At 36.0% G+C, this 21,297-nt stretch overlaps 2 protein-coding genes and 1 long non-coding RNA gene across 6 annotated transcripts in view; 1 reads left to right on the forward strand and 2 right to left on the reverse strand.

Moving 5' to 3' along the window:
• Positions 1 to 868: 868 nt before the first annotated feature.
• LOC128237837 (uncharacterized) lies at positions 869 to 5,688 on the reverse strand. Its single transcript, XM_052953418.1, has 3 exons — positions 5,604 to 5,688; positions 1,088 to 2,014; positions 869 to 1,050 (listed from the first exon to the last, which is right to left on the reverse strand). Exons 1-3 carry the CDS (start codon positions 5,686 to 5,688, stop codon positions 869 to 871), a joined length of 1,194 nt encoding a protein of 397 aa, XP_052809378.1.
• A 558-nt stretch (positions 5,689 to 6,246) lies between these two features.
• Positions 6,247 to 8,163, reverse strand: LOC128239397 (uncharacterized). The gene is made up of 4 exons (XR_008261871.1): positions 8,111 to 8,163; positions 7,660 to 7,755; positions 6,914 to 7,062; positions 6,247 to 6,676 (listed from the first exon to the last, which is right to left on the reverse strand). It is a non-coding gene; the product is annotated as an uncharacterized LOC128239397 (long non-coding RNA).
• Positions 8,164 to 19,600: 11,437 nt separating this feature from the next.
• LOC128237368 (homogentisate 1,2-dioxygenase-like) overlaps positions 19,601 to 21,297 on the forward strand; it is an 88,767-nt gene continuing 87,070 nt past the window's right edge. The window contains exons 1-2 of one of the 4 annotated variants that reach the window (XM_052952836.1): positions 19,645 to 19,658; positions 20,411 to 20,494. Coding sequence is in view for 1 of the 4 variants with exons in the window: in XM_052952835.1 (XP_052808795.1) it covers positions 19,641 to 19,658 (18 nt within the window). In the remaining 3 variants the exon portion in view is untranslated. Of the gene's footprint in view, positions 19,659 to 20,410; positions 20,495 to 21,297 lie in introns of all 4 variants that reach the window. The other 3 variants (XM_052952835.1, XM_052952834.1, XM_052952837.1) reach the window with 3 other exon arrangements.

A 21,297-nucleotide genomic window follows, 5' to 3' on the forward strand; every position in this document is an offset into this window, starting at 1 on the left:
TACGTATGATGTGACTGTAGAAGGTTTGAGCTGACGATGTTGGCAAGTGGCAATAAACTGTGTAAGATGTACTACTAGTACGGGCAAAGAAGCGCATTGTGGGTAATACAGTTGGTGAAAGGCCATGTAATGCTTCCAAGCATTTTTAAAGCTATTCATCGTGGAGGGTGCCAGAGACGTGTTTAGAATGGTACACACACTGTAGTTCAGAAAATTATGGTCAGGTGTTCTGGCACCGGAGTTGAGTCTATGTCCATGTGGGGCGCTAACTGACGGAACTTGTCGACCTGAAGAGGAGAAAGTAGATCAGCTAAAACATTTTGTTTGCCTGGAATGTACTCCGACTTCACCAAAATATTGAACTTTATACACGCTAGTACCATGCGACGGACCAAAACCATAATATTCGAAACTTTAGACGTTTGTCTATTAATAATATGGGTGACAGAAATGTTGTCAGTGTGTAACACAATGCAACGATTTTGTAACTGTTGACCCCATAGCCTCAAAGCCAAAACAATAAGAAAAAGTTTTTTTAACGTTATGCCCTCAGGTTGAATTTGGTCTGACCATGTCTAAGCCTATAGAACTAATATGCAATTTGGGAAAGGGTTTAATTGTAAAAGGACCTTTAATGCGACCAGCATCTAACTCCTTCTGAAGCTTACGAGCAACCATAGAAGGGTCTTGGAGACAAGATTTTATATTTGAGCATGAAGAGTTATTTCGAGGACCTAAATAACCCAATTTGAAACCATTTGTAAACCCATGGATGATATACTGGGCTAAAGGGTACCCGAATAGAAAAGGGGTCACATTGGCAATATTAACTGGAGTGACCACTCGGTTTGAAAGACTTGGCTTGGGATTAATTGGGCGTGGATGAGTTTTGAGCGGCCTGGGACGTGAATTGTTTATTTGAGTATGTGCAATGGAATGCTGTATGTTGTCCTCTGCAAAACCCACACACGTGGGGCTGTGAACATTTGGGATTATGGCATCCAGTGCCATTGTTGTGATTCCAACATGTGTTCTCGAGGAATTGTCTGACTTTGAATGGAGTCGACTTTCCAGGACGAATAGGGACGAAATGGCTGTGTTTGTGCAGATACTGTGTTGAAAAAAGTACACGCCATTAACCAAATTTCTGTGTGCAACCTGTCCCATTGCAAAGGTGCAGATGATCGAGCCATACGAAACCGGGTGTCGTAGAAAGCAAATGGAAGACCAGGGCGCCGTGAAGCGATATCCCGAACTATCTCCATATACTTCATGAGCTGGGAAGTTTCAAGTGGATATCTGTGTGAGTAAACGGCGATAAACCGAATAAAAGCCGATGTCCATGACTCAATGGTAGCAATTTTCTTAGCTTCGTGTGATGGTGAGATAGATATACTGGATTGATTGTCCACATGTAAAGAAAATGTTGGAGATTGGTGTTGATTGGTTGATGCCGGCAGAAGCGAAGCTATGTCGATATATTTATTTTCCCAAATAGCTTTTTGGACCGACTTCTTTATTTGCGATAGGATTGGGGAGCTAATAGGCTCAGAATATTGAATTGGTGTGCCATTACCTGTTATTAACTCCGAGTGATGGCGAGAAGGGTAGTCTGTGTCTTCCACAGACTCATCTGAGTCTGAAGTGTCGCTTCCAGGAATATGAACAGTCTGAACACCCCCAGGAGGGATAGACATTGTGTGGATGGTTGATCTTCTCAGACGTGAACTGTAAGGGTTCGGAGGGGCTGGGATGACTATCTCAGCTTCACTTTCGGAATCTTCATGAGACAATGATATGAAGTGATGATAGTTCATCGAAGTAGAAGATAAAGACGGATTTGCCAGAACCGGGGCTTCCGCCTCCGCTTCACAGTCCGAATTTTCATGTGACACCACAAGCCTAGTACGAATTGACACGTTTGGAGAGGTATCCGGAAAAGCTGTGAAGCTGGCCGTTTTCTTACTTCTAGGCCGTCCAGTCCGCCTCTCAGTTGCCACCTTCTTATTTCGACCTGCAGTCAGGGCATGACGAGAGTTGTCTCGACTTGTTCAATGTAGTGGAATTGGTGCTTCTTTGTTAGTGTCTGAGTCGGGGCAGCAAGGACAACTATATACTGTGCCAGCCTTACGTTTTTGACGCTGCATCTGAAAAATATCAAAACGTATAGAAAAGAAAATGTGGTTGTATTATGCACCGCACAAAGCAAAAGAAAAAAAATGTCATGCTGCACCAAACAAGGTTGACCCGCGCCACAACGTTATCGCAATGTGCACCGCACAAAGTCAAAAGATGTGCACAATGCAGTAAATAAAAAGTTGACCCGCGCCACACCGTGGTCGCAATGTGCACCGCACAAGGTAAAAAATTGTGCACCGCACAAAATAAAAAAGTTGACCCGCGCCACACCGTTGTCGCAATGTGCACCGCACAAGATCAAAAAATGTGCACCGCACAAAATAAAAAAGTTGACCCGCGCCACACCGTGGTCGCAATGTGCACCACACAAGGCCAAAAAATGTGCACAATGCACTGAATAAAAAGTTGACCCGCGCTTCACCGTGGTCGCAATGTGCACCGCACAAGGTAAAAAAATGTGCACCGCACAATATAAAAAAGTGGACCCGCGCCACACCGTGGTCGCAATGTGCACCGCACAAGGTCAAAAATGTGCATCGCACTAAATGAGGTTGATCCGCGCCACACCGTGGTCACATTGTGCACCGCACAAGGTCTAAAATGTGAAGACTGCAAAAAATAAGAATGACCACACCGTGGTCACATTCCAAAGCCACCTGTGGACACCTTGTGCACCACACAGAAAAGAGCATGTGCATACCCCACTGAAAACAGTTAAATCATGCCTGACCGTGGTAACAAGCAATATTTTACATTTTAAATCTGTAAAGATGTATTTTCAACTAATCAAACTGAAATATCAAGCATAAAGTTCATCGTAATGGAATTTCATTGACGAAGTTTTAATATTCTTCATAAATTAAAGAAATACAAAGATATTCCAAACTTTTGCGTAATGTACCAAGCTAGTAATTGAAACATAAAAACGTAACTTGCGTATCACTTCACTGTGGTACGGAAGGCTGCAACTATGGCTGCCCGAAGATTTGACAAAAGTTTGAACTGCCCGTCTCTGGAAAGGTGGCAACCATCCGAACTGAAGTGTTTTGCCTTCGCCTCTGCCGACCAAAATCCCTTGAATCGCCATAGATATGCACGACCAGGAAAACGGGAATGCAGATTGATGTGAAGTTGTATGCTCAAAGCATCCACTCGATCATTGAACCACTCAATGTCAACTGGGTAACGGATTTGCACAGATGCTGGACATCGATGTAACACTTGGCAAACTATGACCTGTGTAATGTTCAAAATATGAAGTGCACTGTCAACTATATCACAAATTTGATTTGTAATGCCTTGCACGGTTAATTTAGAGTTATATACGTCATTAGTGCCAATCAGTAATATGAGAACATCCGGAGAAAAGTCGGCCACTGTTCTAATTTTAGTTTCGAGAACCGCTGCCGAGGCCCCGGGAAAGCCAGAGTACTGTATCATGGGCCGTCCGTGTACACAGAATTGAAAATTAAGCGAATCCTCCCCTCGAATGAAAGTTCGAAGTCGAGATACAAAAGAATGTCCAAAAAATGCACTTTCATAGGCGTGGCCATTTTAAATCGCTTATGTCCTTACGACACACATGTAGGTCAAAGACCCTTACATCCACAGACTGAGTAATCCGTTTTCTAAATAGCGCAAACCGTACAATGTTTCACAAAGTTAAACGGCATCGGAAGGTTGCCACCACTATATTTTTAATCCAGAAATAGGACGAAGCAATTCATATTAATAATGCGTAAAGTATATACCTTCGAACACAATATATCGGTAAAATTATGCAAAATATTTTGCTAAAAATATGCAAGCACGTATCTCAGAAGATTTTTCTAGAATGGCTGACGCGGGAGGCTAGCGATAGGCTGACACCCTCCACGTGACCACTGGTCACGGCTTGGAACGCTGATAAGCCAAGCACACACCACGTGACCACTGGTCACGGCGTGGAAGGTTGATAAGCCACGCTTTAGATGTAAACGGTTAAACCCGCGCATTTAGCAAGGGGTGATTCAGTTCAAACCGCAGATCCATAAAACATTTATGTCGGCATAAAATTATATTTATTCATCCCTATCTGATTAAAACACTTTTCTTCTGAAAATGCATCACAATTTGTTACAGTAACAAATGCATTAATCGGTTATCTTGGTTATTTCTACCCTTTATGTAAATTTAAAGGTTGGCATAGTCAACCTGCTTTTTCTTAAGTGTGGAATAGCCTAAATCACCTGCTTTTTATCAATAATTTCCATCTTAATTCATGAACAGATGTTTCATAAATCAATATGCTGCACACAAAATATATAAATGCACACCATCCTGACAGACTGAATGTAACTAACATAGTATGAATTAGTTCAATATAAATGGTAACATTGGGACGTAGACATACCTCCCCTATGATCGCCTTAATTCCTCATTTTTAGAGTCTCAAATTGCAGTTGTCCGCTCTCTGCAACTTTGATCTTTCCACAATATACGATACTGTGAATTAGAATGTGTCAATTACGATTCACAATTAATAACAAAATATTCTTTTAAAATTTGTCTTGAAGCAGATAAAATAATCGTTCAAACCCAACCAAATCATTAATGTAATACTTTGCTTTTAGGTGCACATGCTACCTAAATGTTGATTTTAATATAACTCATAAAACAACAAAAAGAACAAGACATGAAAATATATTACACGAATTCCTTTTCAACATATTTACTAGAATAAAACGTTTTTATTACTTTCGAGAATAAAACTATAGATTAACAGAATAGTACTAAAAAAAATCCGTATGTTCATGCGCTCTACAACGATTCAAACAGTAATAACCATTGATAAAAACCAAAAATATGATTTGACTTTCATCTTCTCTTTGAAATGCCACAAATACCGTAGTGAATATAAAACTAAATAATTTTGTAGATGATAATCAAATAAACATGAACTGACTCTTTTAATTACAGATCTAATTTAAAATAACCATACAAACTCAAATTGGTTTTATTATTTAATGATAATGATATTAAATGGTTTTTATCGCCAGAGGAATGAACTGCTAGTGAAGCTTGAAGCAATACCACGTATACATCGAGCCAATATCGGCCCGATATTGACATATTTCTAAAATGTTTTTGTCTTTAAAAAATAAACGATATTGTTTACGTAATTATGTTTAAACATTCAAATTTAAATCTTATAGTATTATTACGCATACAATGTTTCAGTCAATATGCCCATATCGGGCCGATGTCGGGTCGATATCGGCAAACACTGGCCGATATGCCGATATTCAGCCGACATTGACCCGATATGGTCATGTTTGCTGGGCACTTGAAGCACAAAATAATGTTAATTTTTGGATGGTTGAGATATTTAAGATTTAACAACAACTAAAAATGTTCGAGTGCATAGCACATTTTAGAGTGTGACTTCGAAGATGCAACCTGTAGATGTAGATGCTTATTCTTACCTTCGTGTCCGAAATAGATCACTCCCTGACAGGTCATTTTTGGAGTGTCTTCATCAAGATTTATCATCTGTAGGCGCATATACATTCATGCTATTTTTGCTTCGACTGATGATGAAGCAATAACATAACATACGGTTTGGTTACTTTGTAGACAATGGTGATTGAAAAAAGATCAATTTCATTTCCTCAAAAGCCATGAACGCCGCCATTTTGATTTTAAAAACGGCACCCTATAGAACGGGTCCTTATCGATTATTAAACGAGTAGGACAATTTTGTACGGTCGATGGGCGGGATTTTCGTATTTTTTTAAAATAATTAATGGACACCCAGCAAACATTTTATATCGGCCCGACGTCGGGCCGATATGGAACACTTCATCGGCCCGATGTCGGATGCGCAACACGGCTCGACATCGGGCCGATGTCGGCATATTTTTAATAGCCGACATTTAGCCAGCATGATGCCGATATCCTTCCTATTTCGTCCCTATTCTTATACAGATGGATTGTCATGCTCAATGACAACAGAACAAGATAGTTAAAACACAAGATTTTGTCCTGGTTTATCTTCTGAGAGAAAAAATAATAATGCAGAGAAAATCAACCGTAAACCTACATGCATATTATATACTCACAAATTACTACATAATAAAATAAGCTATTTCATCTTATAAATTTTTATTATTATTATCATTGCTATAAATATTTAAACAATTGAATTATCACAGAATGTGGATAATACCCCTGAACAGTTTATCAAAATCAAGTTAAAATACAAAAAACATGCCATAATACACACAGGCTGTTACTGTATAAATAAACAAGCAAAATAAGACTTGAAATAAAAGTTATTTCATTGAACAATACTTAAGGTAACGCTACTGCATTAAACATTAAGCGTTTTTAACATAATATTGTTTTGTTTTTTCATCCCGGTGTTCCAAGGATGCACTCAGATATTTGCGTCTGCCTCATTCCCCTCCCACCATCTCTGTCCGATGCTGTCTTCATCCAGGCGGCATTTTTCGCTCGCACCTCTGTTGCGAGAAACGACGGAATTTCGCGACACCCTCTGGAATAATTGCATGTACTGTTAATAAATAGGCGAGATAGGTCTTTTCCAGGATATGGGTATTTACATAATGAATTTTCAAGGAAGTTGGTATTCTTAATTTTAATTGGGTTTTTGTTAAATGTGAAATGGTTTTTTTGTATTGTTTGTATAAAATTAGCCTACATCCCTTCGCATATTTCTGATGGGATTATATATTGAACTGTGCTTGAAACAAAGGTTAATAGCGGTATATACCTGTAGAGATGGTGCAACTGTTACAGGATCTTATAGTAACTGTTGTGATGCCTGCAGAACAGTCCTGCCATAGCCACTGTCATCTTCGAATGCCTTGGTGGTGTTGTCACTGACATTTATTCATCCTCATCTGATTAAACACGCTTCCTCTGAAATGCATCACATTTTGTTACAGTTACAAATGCATTAGTCTGTTATCCTGATCATTCTCCCCTTTAGGTAAATTTAAAGGTTGGTATAGTCAACCTGCTTTTCTTAAGTGTGAAATAGTCAAATACCCTAAATCACCTGCTTTTTATCAGTACTTTCAATCTTAATTCATTAACAGATGTATCATAAATTAACTTGCTTCACAAAAAATATACATATGCATCCTGACAGACTGATTGTAACTAACATATTATGAATATGAACACGTTCAATATAAATGGTAATGCACTAGTCAATCGTATCCACGGCCCCCCAGATCCGGGGGTATACCGGGGATAGCCGGGGAAAAGGGCCGGGTGACTGCGGTGGTTTTGTCATAGTGCCAAATTTGGCGGGGATTGGGCTTTATATAGAGTCTCTGGGGAGTGGGGGCATTTGACCGGGGTTTAACCATCAGTTCGTCACAGCAGGGCGGGGATTTTATCCTAGGTTGGCTGGACCGAAAGTCAAAGTCCCGGCTATTCCCTAGACCTGGGGGTGGGGGGGGGCGTGGTTACAATTGACTGGTGCATTACAATTGGGACGTAAAGACATACCTCCCCTATGATTGCCTTTATTCCTCTATTTCAGTGTCTCGATTTGCAGTTGTCCGCTCTCTGCAACTTTGATCGATCTTTCCACAATATACGATACTGTAAATTACAATGTCTCAATTATGATTCATAATTGATAACAAAATGTTCTTTTTAAATTTGTCTACAATGGAAGCAGATAAATTAATCGTTCAAACCCAACCAAATCATCAATGTAATACTTTGCTTTTGTGTGCACATGCTACCTAAATGTAGATTATAATCAAACTCATAAAACAACAAACTTACAAAGAGAACTAGTCACGAAAATATGTTACACGAATTCCTTTTCAACATATTTACTCGAAATAAAAGTATTTATATCACTTTTGAGAATAAAACAATATATTAACAGAATAGTACTATAATAATTCCTTATATTCATACGTTCAACAACGATTCAAAGATTACTTACCATTGATCAATACCAAAAGTATGATTTGACTTGCATCATCTTTTTGAAATGGCACAAATACCGCAGTAAATATAAAACAAAATAATTTCGTAGATAAAAATCAAATAAACATGAACTGAATCTATTAATTACAGAATTAATTAAAAATAACCATATAAACTTAAATTGGTTTTATTATTTAATGATAATGAATTTAAATATTTATTAATCGCCAGGGGAATGAACTGCTAATGGAAGTTGCAGCATATGCATTGCTCTCCCTTGAATCAATACAGAGTATACATCGGGCCAATATCGGACCGATATCGCGATATTTATAAAATGTTTTTTGTCAATAAAAAAAACAAAAGCTATTGTTTATGTTATAATGTTTAAACATTCGAATTAAAATCATATAGTATTATTACAAATACAATGTTTCAGTCAATATGCCCATATCGGGCCGATGTCGGGCCGATATCGGCAAACACTGGCCGATATGCCGATATTCAGCCGACATCGGTCCGATATGGTCATGTTTGCTGGGCAGCTGATATTGTAAAAGCCTGAACTGTCACGGAACAAATCTCTTCTACCAGATTTGAATTCAACTGTAAACCAACGTATAGTAAAATGTCTTCGTATGTTAATGCGATATTTACATTATTTTTTAATTAAACTCATTCATTTACATGTACAACTATTCTATAAATAGCAAGCGATGTTTTATCATGCGAAAACTTGCACTAGCGCTTGAAATACCCATAAGCATGCACTTGACCACCACATTCAAGTAATTAGTTCTGTTGATACATAGGTGTGTAAAAATATTTGAATGTTCAATTTGACGAGACAGGCTACTAGTCGCGTTTTGAAATACCACTTTCTAACGACTGTCGGCATCCGACAGTCTAACAAACATAGTTTAAAAGAACACCTGCAGCAAAGTTTTAATTGGATAGACATACATTTTGGTTATTTATACAAATTTGAATCAACAAACATCACGGGTCAGCTTCCAATTGACCACGTTCGTGGCTTTTCGAGTCCAATGGAAGAGCAAATGATTTGCAGCATGTTGCACAAACGTGCGATTTCGTCATGCCGTGTTTGCTGCACCTGTAAAAATGGAATCTCATTTTACAAGTAAGTGAGGAATGCCCGCAATGCGTTACTCGAATAAAATTTATAAAAAAAAAACTCGAAAATTTAAATGACACGTAGTCTATATAACTGCCATACAGTGAGTCCCTGAGCGTGTAACACGTTTCTCCTTTTTTTATAGCATCATAAAACTAAAGTACAGAAATGACATTGTCCATTGAAACACGGACCACATTATTATACATAAGTTAAACACAATTATATGTAACTATATTGTATGTCACTTATAATACATATACATCAACTTATCTGTACAGTTTAATCAATTAAGATTATCAATAAAGATGTGCCCCAAAAACATTACTGGGAGAGCACGAGCCCTCCGTTGTCGTCCCTCAGATAGATCGGCCACTGCTTCAGGCTAAGGATTGTGTTGCCGATGTGTTGTCAACAAAACTGACAATCTTATTTTCATAGGAGTTAATTCCGGGAGTAAAAATGAAATATATAAATTTCGGATTTAATATCCGGTTATAAAGATGATTGTTAATAAGTTTTTTAAAGAATGTTTATTTTTTTTCAAGACAATTTTTGGCGAAAATAATTTGAGTATTTTGAGCAAAAATAAACAAAAAAAATGTTTAATTTATTAATATATACAACACTGAGTGTTTAAATGTAACTCTTCACTCAAAAAAAAACTTGTTTATCTTAAACTTAACTCTCTTTCAATATATGTCTATAGATATAAATTTATATTTTAAATAGATGATCTCAAACGAGTGTTTATTCTATATTAAATTTATTAAGCGAGTTCACTTTAAAACGATAAAAACGAGGCTTTGCGTACATTTTATTTATAAAAAAAAGCATTTTATCACCCGTCAGTGAAATAATAAAGATATGTACTGAAGGATGAAAAACGTTCGTGTACTTAATCAAATCAAAAATGTCCGTGCACTTCAGCAATTTCATTTTTTGCTCATTTTTACCTTTTAAATAACTATTAATAATTAAACCATAGGCTCTGAAACCTTCAAAATGCATAAAACTTCTACGGCCAATCCCAATTATACTAATATATTTGTGTACTTTGCCGAATTGTTCAACTCCGAGAAATCAGTTGGCCAAGATTTTTTCAGAAAAAGTTTAGAATTTTATAGAATGTTCTGCATAACCGTGGAGGGCTCTCTATTGCGGGGTTTATGGTCGAAATTCTCCCAGTATTAAAAAAAAGTTATCTGAAATAAGACCTTTTGTTTACAACTTTTGCCATAGACTTGGCCAATAGGTCACGTGTGTTCTCCCTTCTATGTTTGAGTAATTATTTCTCTTGTTATAATGTAATAACCGCAAGGTGGCATTTATAAGCACGAATAATTCTCCGTTTAAGTAATACGCTTCTGGTCCAGGTACATTGTAGGAAAAACGGTTTTTGACCCACGCCTAATTCATTCAATAAAAGATATTCAAATTGAGAAATTAAATTATATATACGTGAAAAACAGCATACACTAGGCCAGGGCCCATGTTAATGTCTAGATAGTCCAGTATGGATGATAATTATCCCGCACATGCATCTTAAAATGGAAAAAAATCGGGCTCGGGCCGGTGGAAAAAGAAACAAAAAACAACAACAACAATTAACAAACACACATATTTATTTACATGAACATTTGAGAAAACAAATAAGTCAATTTAAAAAAATGGCAACGCATTCTTTGGTCTTGGAGAAGTTTTAGAATTTAAATAGTGAGGCAACTCGGAATTCGACAACAAAGAGGTCGGTTCAGATAATTATATATGTCACATGATACAGACTGGACGAAACGTTCTGATCTCAGAACACTTTCTTGACAATGAACTGTCCGCGAGTCTTGCTCATCCTTTAAAAAATACCAAACTTACAATAGTTAAAGATTTTAAATACACGCGTATGATTTGATAGGAACAAACTTGCGAACCGGAGGGGTAGGATTCATATCTTTCACGACAAACAAGTGTCCGAGTTTGATGACTTCAGTTATATTGTTTTCCTTTTTCAATGAGAATATCACTTGAGCATCATTTTTAGCATAAGATGTTTGGGTAGCAGGTACAGTTTTTAATCATGTTAGGATGATGACTGCTATTTGCAGCAGACATGCATCCTTTTAGCATCAGGGAATACGTAAATATGATGTAGATTATAAGACATATATAATTTGTGACCTCGACCTTTGGCTTCTAAATCCATAGGGATCATCTTCTGGTCACCAACCCTCAGACCTACACACACACTTAAATGTCAAGTTTGAGGGCCATGAATGTAGGCATTGTCGAGTCAACACACGGACAAAATGTTTGCATTTGGAAGTCACTGTCACCTTTGACATGATGATCCCTAAAATCAATAGGGTCATCTAGTGGACAGGCCAAAATCATCATATCTCAAAGTAAAGATTGAGGGCCATGTATGCTTGCATTGTCGAGTACCGTACGATCAAAATGTTTGCCTTCAAAGTCACTGTGACCTTTGACCTGATGACCCCTAAAATCAATAGGAAACATCTACTAGTCAGGCCCAACCTCCATGAAGAGTGTGATAACCATAGGTCCATGTATTTAGAGGTTAATACACGGCGTAGCCAGGCCGTTGAGTGATAATTGGCCTGAGTGACTCATAATGGCCCGAGACGTAGTCGAGGGACATTAAGAGCATGAAGGCCAATTTTCAATCAATAGTCCGTCTACGCCGTGTATTAACCTCTTTAATACATATGTTTGTTTTTCTTATTTTGCAAGTTTAAAGTTTACCTGCTATCCATTGTGCATTCTCATTTCGCTCTCGCTTAACTACGATGAGTTAACTCACTCTCAAATTAAAGTTACTTTTTATTTTTATTTAGTTTTTGAGAGTGAGCCAAACAGGCATACAGCATTTTGTTGTCACTTTTATTTTCCAATTCCAATTTTAATTGATCACTTTGAAAATTCCACAACACGTCTATCCGAATTTTTATGTACGAATCACTGTCATCTGTCTGTTCATGTCCTGAATAACTGAATTCAAATCAATAAACATGAACACTTAGCAAGTAGAACGACTGGTTGTACTTAAATAAACCAATACCTCGTATTATTGATGTCAACATGTTTGAACATGTTCAAGCAGATCAATAAAATTTTATTTATTTAGTCGAGACATTATTTTGCAGTCGCCAAAATTGATTTTAAGGCGAAAATTGAATCCACGTGCGAACGTTCTACGGGCCGCAAAATAATAATCGAAAATCGGCCCGGGCCGCAATACTGATAATCGCTAAGTCATTCAAATAATCGCGAAATCCTTGTACAAATATGTTACTATATATAGTAACACATGTAGTAATGAGTTAAAACTCGGACAAGCGTTAACAACATTTTCACGTTAAAACTTTACTTTGACCTTGACCCAATGACCCCTTAGTTCAATAGGGGTCATCTACTGGTCAGGCTTAACCTTCATGGCAAGTTTTATGACTAAAAGTCCACGAATTGTCGAGTTATCACAGGACAAGATTTGGTCTACCAATGGTCCGACCGACCTATATGTCCAAAGCAATGTACCCCCTTTTCTTTCAAGTGGTTCAATAATAACTACAGAATGTAACTGGTGAAATTCAGCACTGGCATTTTTGTTGAAGTTTACTGATAAGTAATGACAAAATGCAATTGCGGAAAATGCTTGGCAGAAACATGCTATCAAACCAGTATTTATTAGGAATGATACAAACACAAAGTTGATACAGTGTTAGTTAAAAGTAAGTTGTGTAAAATATTCAGTAGTAAGCATAAGATAGTCATCCATCCGAAACACATTGAAACATTTATTCCATAAGGTGTTGTACATTAGTGTTTAAGTGATAAGTTTCACTAAGAAATGATTATCATGTAAAAGGTCAGAGATTGATATGAAAATGACATAATAATGTAAGCAAGCAGAACATAAAAATGAACAACATAGCAAATGAAAAGCCTCTTGTATAAAACTTTGTGTAGTATTATGTTTTATTTACAATTCAAAATCAACCTGAGTAATGAAATAAATTCAGCAATTGTCTGTGTAGAAAAAAGTAAGTGAGGAAACTGTATGTTTTTGATGAGGGTGACAAAAATCTGTCATCAAGTAACATGTATTTACATGATCAAGATATACCAAGCAGAATTGTAGATAAGTATCATTAATACAATCAGATACAATGTGTTTTGTACAATTATTCCATAAAGAAGTTTATATACCATTGTTGCATAAAAGTATCAGTATGAAACAGCGACTGATAAAAAAATGAGTTATTTGCAAACACTAATGGCATGATGAGTAAGGAAAAATATAAACAGCAATAAGATTAACAAAAAATACATATATATGTTAGCATTATCCATCGTTCTTCAATAAGTTTTACAAAGGGTTAAGTGATTTAAGCAAGCACTATTGTCAATATTAGAAAAAAAATATCAACATGAAGTATGAAATAGCAGCTCAGTCTTTGAAATATGCACAGTGAACGTATATGTCTCTTGCATAAAGTCTAAATCCAACATGGCGGCCAAGATGGCCGCCAAAATTGTGAAAAGTCCCATACAAATAATATCTACCAAAAATGTTTTTATGTAAAGAGTAATTCAGTTATATTATATTTGAAAATATGATAATTAAGAGTTTTTTGATAACTTTTGCAAACTTCCAAATAATTAGCATGAACTTGCATAAAAATGACTAAAAATACCCATTTTTACCATACCCTATCCATTTATATTTTGTTTTAGAAATATTTTTAAGTAAACAGACATTTAAATTATTGAATAACATTAAGTTTTCCAAAATTTAGTTATTGTTTCTAAAATTTGTTGTAAGTTATGCAATTTTATACGACATTGGCTTGCTCAAAGTGGGTGGGGCAAAATGACCCCATTTCCCCTTAAACTTATGCTGTAAACTTGTATATATTTTGTATTGTATTTTCCTATCGTATGATATCTAATCAAGCAACGAAAAACCTTAAAAACGATTGAAATGGGGCATGCATTGTAACACTTAATACATGGGATTACGACGATTGAAGTGACATTTACAAAAACAAAATGACACAAGACGCTTTAAAGATATAGATATGTTTGTTTCTTCGCCCAATGTGGGCACAAGCGCTGTCGGCACATTTTCCACTTTTATTAATGTGCTCTTCACCCATTCCCATAGTTCAAATAAAATTTGCAACTCTCACATATTTGCCCGCAGATAGTCTTTCAGCACCTCGCGCTTTGATTGTAATGGCGGTGATAACAGTATGTAACACGCCTTTTTTCCACATTCCAGAAAGAGAATGAAGCTTCCGATGTGGATTACAAATTTAAGAACAAATTTTACATATACAGGTAATGTTGTTAAAAAATCTCAGAGATTAGCAGTTTTTATAACCTTTTCCCCTTGGAATAAGCCCCTTTTTCGTAAATGTCTAGAAAACGATGATATAAGAATGCTAACAGCAATTTACCAACTGTGCTGGATCGCAGCCTGAATTAGAATTATATATACCTCTGTTGTTGTTTTTCCATCTGGTTTGAACTGATCTTCCTTAGTGAATTACAAATATCAAAAGATAATTACAATATCCCAGCAAATAGCTGCATTCAAGTGTTTCTTGTGCAATCGTATCAGCTTCAGTAGGCTCACGTTTTCCGTCCTAGCTAAACTTCCCTTTTTGTCATTTTGTCCATCTCAATACTATCTTCTAGTCAGATGTATCGCCATCGGATTTCTAAGCCAGGTCAGGCAGCCATTCCAGCTTTGTTCTAATTGATTGTATCAGATGAACAAACTAATACCGCCGAACGATTAGCATGACACTCTATTAGTTAGAGATCTATATTAGTTAACCAGCATCCCCATTGTGCCAACCTCGTACATGTAGTTATGTGATTGTTACCGACACACATACTACAATATTAATTACTACATATATTTTACTTTATATATTATGTCAATCACAATCAAAAATTATACTTGGAGATGAGGAATGTTTCAGCAAGGACATGTAAACCATCTAATTAAGCTATAAATGCTGAAGTTGATATATATATTCAGCATTATATATATATTGAGTAAAGGAAGTCTCACATATTTACAATCTATGTATGCAGTTAAATTTAGACTTATTTGTATTTAAAAGAAATAAGATAAAGCATTTGTGTTCTTAATATTTGCCACTAAACGGAAAAATTATTATTTTTTAACTATCTCAGCATTTGCAGAATTAACCCACCCACCGAAAAAAAAAACGTTTCCATTTCGTTATTCATTTGGGCTGTTTTTACACCATTTCTATATTTCAATAAATTATTAGTATAAAAGTACACTTACACTCAAATAAGTCGTAATAGTTAACCCATCATTTTGTATTTTGATCTAGTATATAGCTTTGTTGTTTGAACATCTCCTTGGTCAGCCATGATGGACTATTGTCTATAAATCCCTAAAACGTTCGAGGTCAATTCTGTTGTATGGCCGAGTTGTTCCGATTGCCAGACGTTTTTTTGCATGAAAACGACGGCCATATTGGATGTAAGTTTGTGTTGCCAGATTTGAACTGCCAAGAGATATATAACTATTCTGATAGAAGTGTAAAGGTATGATGCTATATGAAATATGGAACTTGAAATCTTAATAGAAAAACACTTTAAGCCAATAAGCAGCCAATAAACAATAAATTCCTTACTCTTTTACAACGAAATAATACATGTTGAAGGAATTGATATAGTAGTCAATGAAATCACGAGAACATGAAAATAATTATACACCAGCTAAAAAAACACAATATCACACTGAACCCTGACAAGATGACTCCAAGATGGAAGTATTTTGGCGGTGGAAGGTGATAGCCCTGGATGTCCCTTCCATACCAGTATCCGAACTTCCAGGGTCACATCGCCTCCTTCTGGTCGTACCACCAGCCACCCACAGTATGTCAGTGTGCTTGCTTTTCCCATAGGAGAACCTAGATGTTGGGGGGGGGGGGGAGTGGTAAATTTTGTTCAAGCCGACTCCAAAATATAAGTTATTATGCGGTGCTAGGTGTTAGCATGATCGTCGTACCTATTTGAGTAACTTCAGTAATGCAAACGCGTATTATGCTACTAACTTTAACTTTCCACAAAGGAGTCAGGGGTTGGAATATCAGTTAAGAAATACCTCAACTTCAAAACTCATAGTCGATTTCTCGCTTATTTACACCTAACTCTACTTCCAATATTGCTTATCAAGTGCCTTTAAGTTCATATTAAAGATTGTTCATATTAAAGATTCATGATATAAAGATACATTCCATCACAATGCATAACCACGTCGTTAGCAAAAATTGATGTTTCCATTACACTAGCTCACAGTCCATCACCATGCAATCTTCAATAATATTACGGAATTTGCAGTACCAAATTCGACGCCAGGCATTTTCGAAATGTTAACCAAATCAGATGAAATTATGGGTTAATTAAATAAACATTTCCTGAAAAAACACAATATGAACTTAAAACCACTGTTTTCTCTTCATAATAATAATTCGATTTCACCTTTCGACAACCACAAACTTTCTACGGACATACGTGGTAATTCCTAAAGACTGGGGTATTCCCCCAGGCTAAGAAATAGATAGAGCACGCTTGTATTTTTTATTTATCAGATCACTGAACACTGAGACACTGAAAACATAACATGGTGTCAGAAGTTATCTGGTGGATTAACTTTATTTTTTATCTGAATACTTTAAACAAGGTAAACATGGTCATGTAAGTGGACTCGACAAATCTACCAGAAGCATTCGTCGAAAAGTTTGAGCACCACGCGAAGCTGATGTTCTCTGGACCATTGAAGACAAAAACAGAAGTTGAACATGTGTCGTATGTCCTGTTAGGCGCGAAAGGAAGAACAATTTACTGCACTTGGAAAACACTTCGGAAGCAGATGCAAAAACATCTCAGAACAGTTTATGACAGAGTCAGGGCGCATGTACAGCCGAAACTGAATTCCATTTTTTTGCAAACTATATTTTTTACTCAAACACAAGACACTACACAGTTGATTCCGTTATAACTCGCTTGAGGATGGGCGCAAGTGATTGTAATTTAATTTATTTCAAATAGAGACGACATTGTTCGAGGCAGAACAGTGTTTGGGATAAACTCAACACAGTTACGAGAAAAACTCATCATCATTGTATCCGATCTAACATTAAACAGAACCATACAAACTGCACAGAACCTCGAGTATTCCCAGGAACAGCAACGTTTCATGATAAATGAAGTGGACGTCTGTCTGTCTAAACAGTTTTGACACAACCCCATATCACAGAGCCGTCAGCAAAAAAACCTACATGGGCGTTTACTAGTATGTCTAGAACTGATATCAGAACCTGATAGGGATGCATCTATTTCCTGCGGAGAAGACAGAGGTTCCTCAACATCAGATTATGTTGTCATATTACGCCGACTAATGACGATTAGAATGAGATCTGAATGATCAATAGGAATTAAGTTCTGGGTTAGTCAACTTTTGTGGAATTTCATCCGGCGCTGGTGGTTGGTAGTCACAGCTCTGAGGTTCAAAGTCCGAACAATATCAGAATCTTCAGGAATTTTTGGTCGATCTGTAGAGTTTATATCACTGACGGTACGCGGTAGCACTCACTTTGCTTCACTTTATACGAAGTAGCGCGAAGCTGATTTGCGACGATTGTTTAATGAGACACCACTCACTATCACACGGTATCACGATCTATCTTTTTCTAGCTTTACTGTAACTTTGCTTTTGTCTGAATAAATATACATTAGGTCACCGACACGAACATAATCAGCTTGGCTTGTAGACTCCCCAGAAGGCTTTGACTTTTTTGCTATATACAGGAATCATGCTGTTGGAGAATGATGTCCCTATTTGACACTCGAATTTGGTCGTGCGTTAAACGAGATAAATATAAATATGTGTCCACAGCTCGAGCGAGGAGAGACCTGATTTACGTAAACGCGAGTTGTGCAACACAAGTTGCTTAAGCTATATTTGAGACATGACCCACCTGGCTCACACCGAACAAATTAACTTTTAAGTTCTTGTATAGCTTTTTCACCAACTGGATATTTGTCAACGTTTTTACGCGTACTTCTCGGTGCCTTCTTTATTGCACTATATAAATCAAGGGCATAAACTGTCCTTTCATTACTAGTTCAAGTTGATGTTTTGTCGGATGATCTAACTGACAGCCAGCCAGCCAGCCTCGGCATCAATCGTAACAACTCGGCCATCTCCGGCAAGCTTCGAGATAGAATCTTGATACTAGCCGAGGAGTTCCGATTGCCTCGGCATATCAACTCCGGATGTCGGAGACTTCGTACCACTTCAATATCGTACCACTCTTGGAGACATCGTACCACATATGCACTATATAAGGGTTTTCTCAGGCGATAAGTAGGTACTAACATGGTCGTTAAAGGAGACATTTGGGATACTTGAGGTTAAGAATGGTGAGAAAAACAGGTATAATATTGATTGTTATACGATTATGTAGATTTATTCAAGTTCATGGAAATTTTTCAAATTATAGCACAAATAATCATACAAACCAAACATTAAAACAGCACATTACATATACAATAATGAAATGCAAATGTCACCCTCCTGCATGTGTCTTGGCTAATGCCAGTTCCACATACTCTGTGCTGCCAACCCAAGCAAGACTCGCATTCAAGAGCCTGCTGACGTTGACGCGCTTCTTTATTACACTTAATACATTTATTGTTGTCCATGTTTGACTGAATGATAAAGTCAAATCAGTGAAAATATATATGCAGCACGGCTTGTGTTTACTACATTCCGCGAACTTAATTGTGAGCAGCTCATGCCACATTCCAAATAATTAATCACAGTAAAAGTCCCTTAATTGAACAATTAAAATTGATTAACAAATATGTGAATAACCGTCGGCAATTATTTAATTTGCTAATAGTGTGAAGATAATTTCATATTTGGTTTTACTTTTAAATGCAAACGTTGGTTTTATATGTTTTCTTTAAATTTATTTCAAACAAGAAATTTACATTTAAAGTTTATTTTCACTAAATGGACCATTAAAAACAATTACCAAAATACACACTGTGTTTAGAACTTGAACCAGCATACTATATTTCGTATATATATATATATATATATTCTCTTAATTGTCTATACATTTATAAACACAAAAATTATCAAAAACTTATATAACTATACAATATATATATATATATATATATATATATATATATATATATATATATATATATCCGGTACGATCTCTCCAGCCGAATGGTACGAAGTCTCCGTAATTCTACAACTCCCCCGTTTTGATAAAGAGCCGTTTTGACCAACTTCTGAAAATACTTTTTATTGTAAACGGTTGTAAACATGTCAAAAGATCTCAAGGTATTTGATAACAAATTAACATTTCAGAGTAAAAAAGAAATGGCATGTCGCATGTTTGCTTTTTAACATTAATTGACTTATTTTTCTATATATTTTTACTTGTATTATTTAATGTCAGTCCATATTTCAGTAGTAAACATGTTTATAACACTGACCTCATTTTAAACTGTTGATGTCAATGTCATTGTCAAACTCCGGTCAACTAATATTAAATGGATTTCTTTTGCTTGTTCATGGAAGTAAATTGAATGTAACACACCTATATATATAAGTAATTTTAATTCGAAAATTCCATTTATAAATATTTAAAGAGACATGCTCATGTTTTGGCATCAAAAATGAGTTTTCGTGGTAATGCACCTAAAAACAACAACAATTTAATAATTATTTAACTCTAATTGAAACCAAAATTTCAGAAAAAAAAATCCAATGTGAGTATTTAAAAAAAATCCTGCGTGTAGTGAGGAGCTTATCTATGCCTGTACAAAGATGCCATATCCACTCGCCCACAAGGACTAGTACAGAAACTGGCAAATATTTTTATTATTGAATACATATATACTTGTTGACAGTGCATTTCCGAACAGGGCACAAATCCCGAACACCGGCTAAAACACGTGTTTGTTTATCGTGAATGATTATTCGATGATCTAGATCAATACGGAGGCTTGCCATGGTCACACTTGCGAAGTTTCATCTTGTTTTGTTAAGTATCTTTCTTAAAAATGCCATTTAATGTTTTTACCTTAAAGATCAAAATGTAGCACATGGGGGAATGACGTCAGAGGGCGCACGCACATCTTTAGGTTTTGCAGTTATGTTGACCTACATTCAAGGTATTTATAAATAGAAATCACGCTTAAATACATTTGAATTGCATGTTTTGGAAAACATTGGAAACAATAAATTACTTTACAGCTAAGTGTTTATTTAATATAGCATACTTATTAATTATAATTGTACTGACCATGTATTTTCGCTTTGCAAGTGTTCGGTATTTGTGCTCTCCATCTATAGCATAAATTTAAGGGTGATTTACTGTCCATAAAATGAACGATTTCGACATAAAATTGATGAGATCGTGAATCTGTACTTTGACAGATGTTGTCACATTAACCAAAGATGTTTCATATGCAATTTTAACTTACTGTAACAAAATCTCTCCAAGATAATTGTGAAAAACCTTAAAAAGTGTTTGGATTTTTGACCTTAACCAGTATAAATAGGTAGCATCACATGATAATGTCAATCAACCAATGTATGTTAAAACATAGTATTTTTACAATTTTGACAATTAACAACCTTGTCTATAAGGTATTTTAATCTATAGGAAATATTTTACTGTCACCTTCATCTATATTAATCATTTTGTTTAAAATTGACATGAGTTTTTAAGTACAATAAATATGTGAACACTATATGAAGAAATATCATTATGTTACAAGCTCTCTGGTTGGATATTTTTTTGATTCATTGAACCAATAAAAATCCACTTTTCATCTGACACTTCTTTAACAATATCCATAAGAAGGCTTCAGTGCAATGAGGGCATTACATTTGGATAAATGAAGATTAGAGATTATATATACTTGTAGCTTTATTTTTAGCTCACCTTAGCACACATGCTTATTATGAGCTA

Source organism: Mya arenaria, chromosome 6, assembly GCF_026914265.1.
Source record: "Mya arenaria isolate MELC-2E11 chromosome 6, ASM2691426v1".
In the NCBI taxonomy this organism is placed as follows: Eukaryota; Metazoa; Mollusca; class Bivalvia; order Myida; family Myidae; genus Mya; species Mya arenaria.

Coding starts and splice junctions, on each gene's coding strand:
- LOC128237837 (XM_052953418.1), bottom strand. CDS start 5,688: ATGTATATGCGCCTACAGATGATAAATCTTGATGAAGACACTCCAAAA. Junction 2,015..5,603: donor GATCTATTTCGGACACGAAG/GTAAGAATAAGC, acceptor CCCTGACTGCAG/GTCGAAATAAGAAGGTGGCA. Junction 1,051..1,087: donor TGCACAAACACAGCCATTTC/GTCCCTATTCGT, acceptor CTCCATTCAAAG/TCAGACAATTCCTCGAGAAC.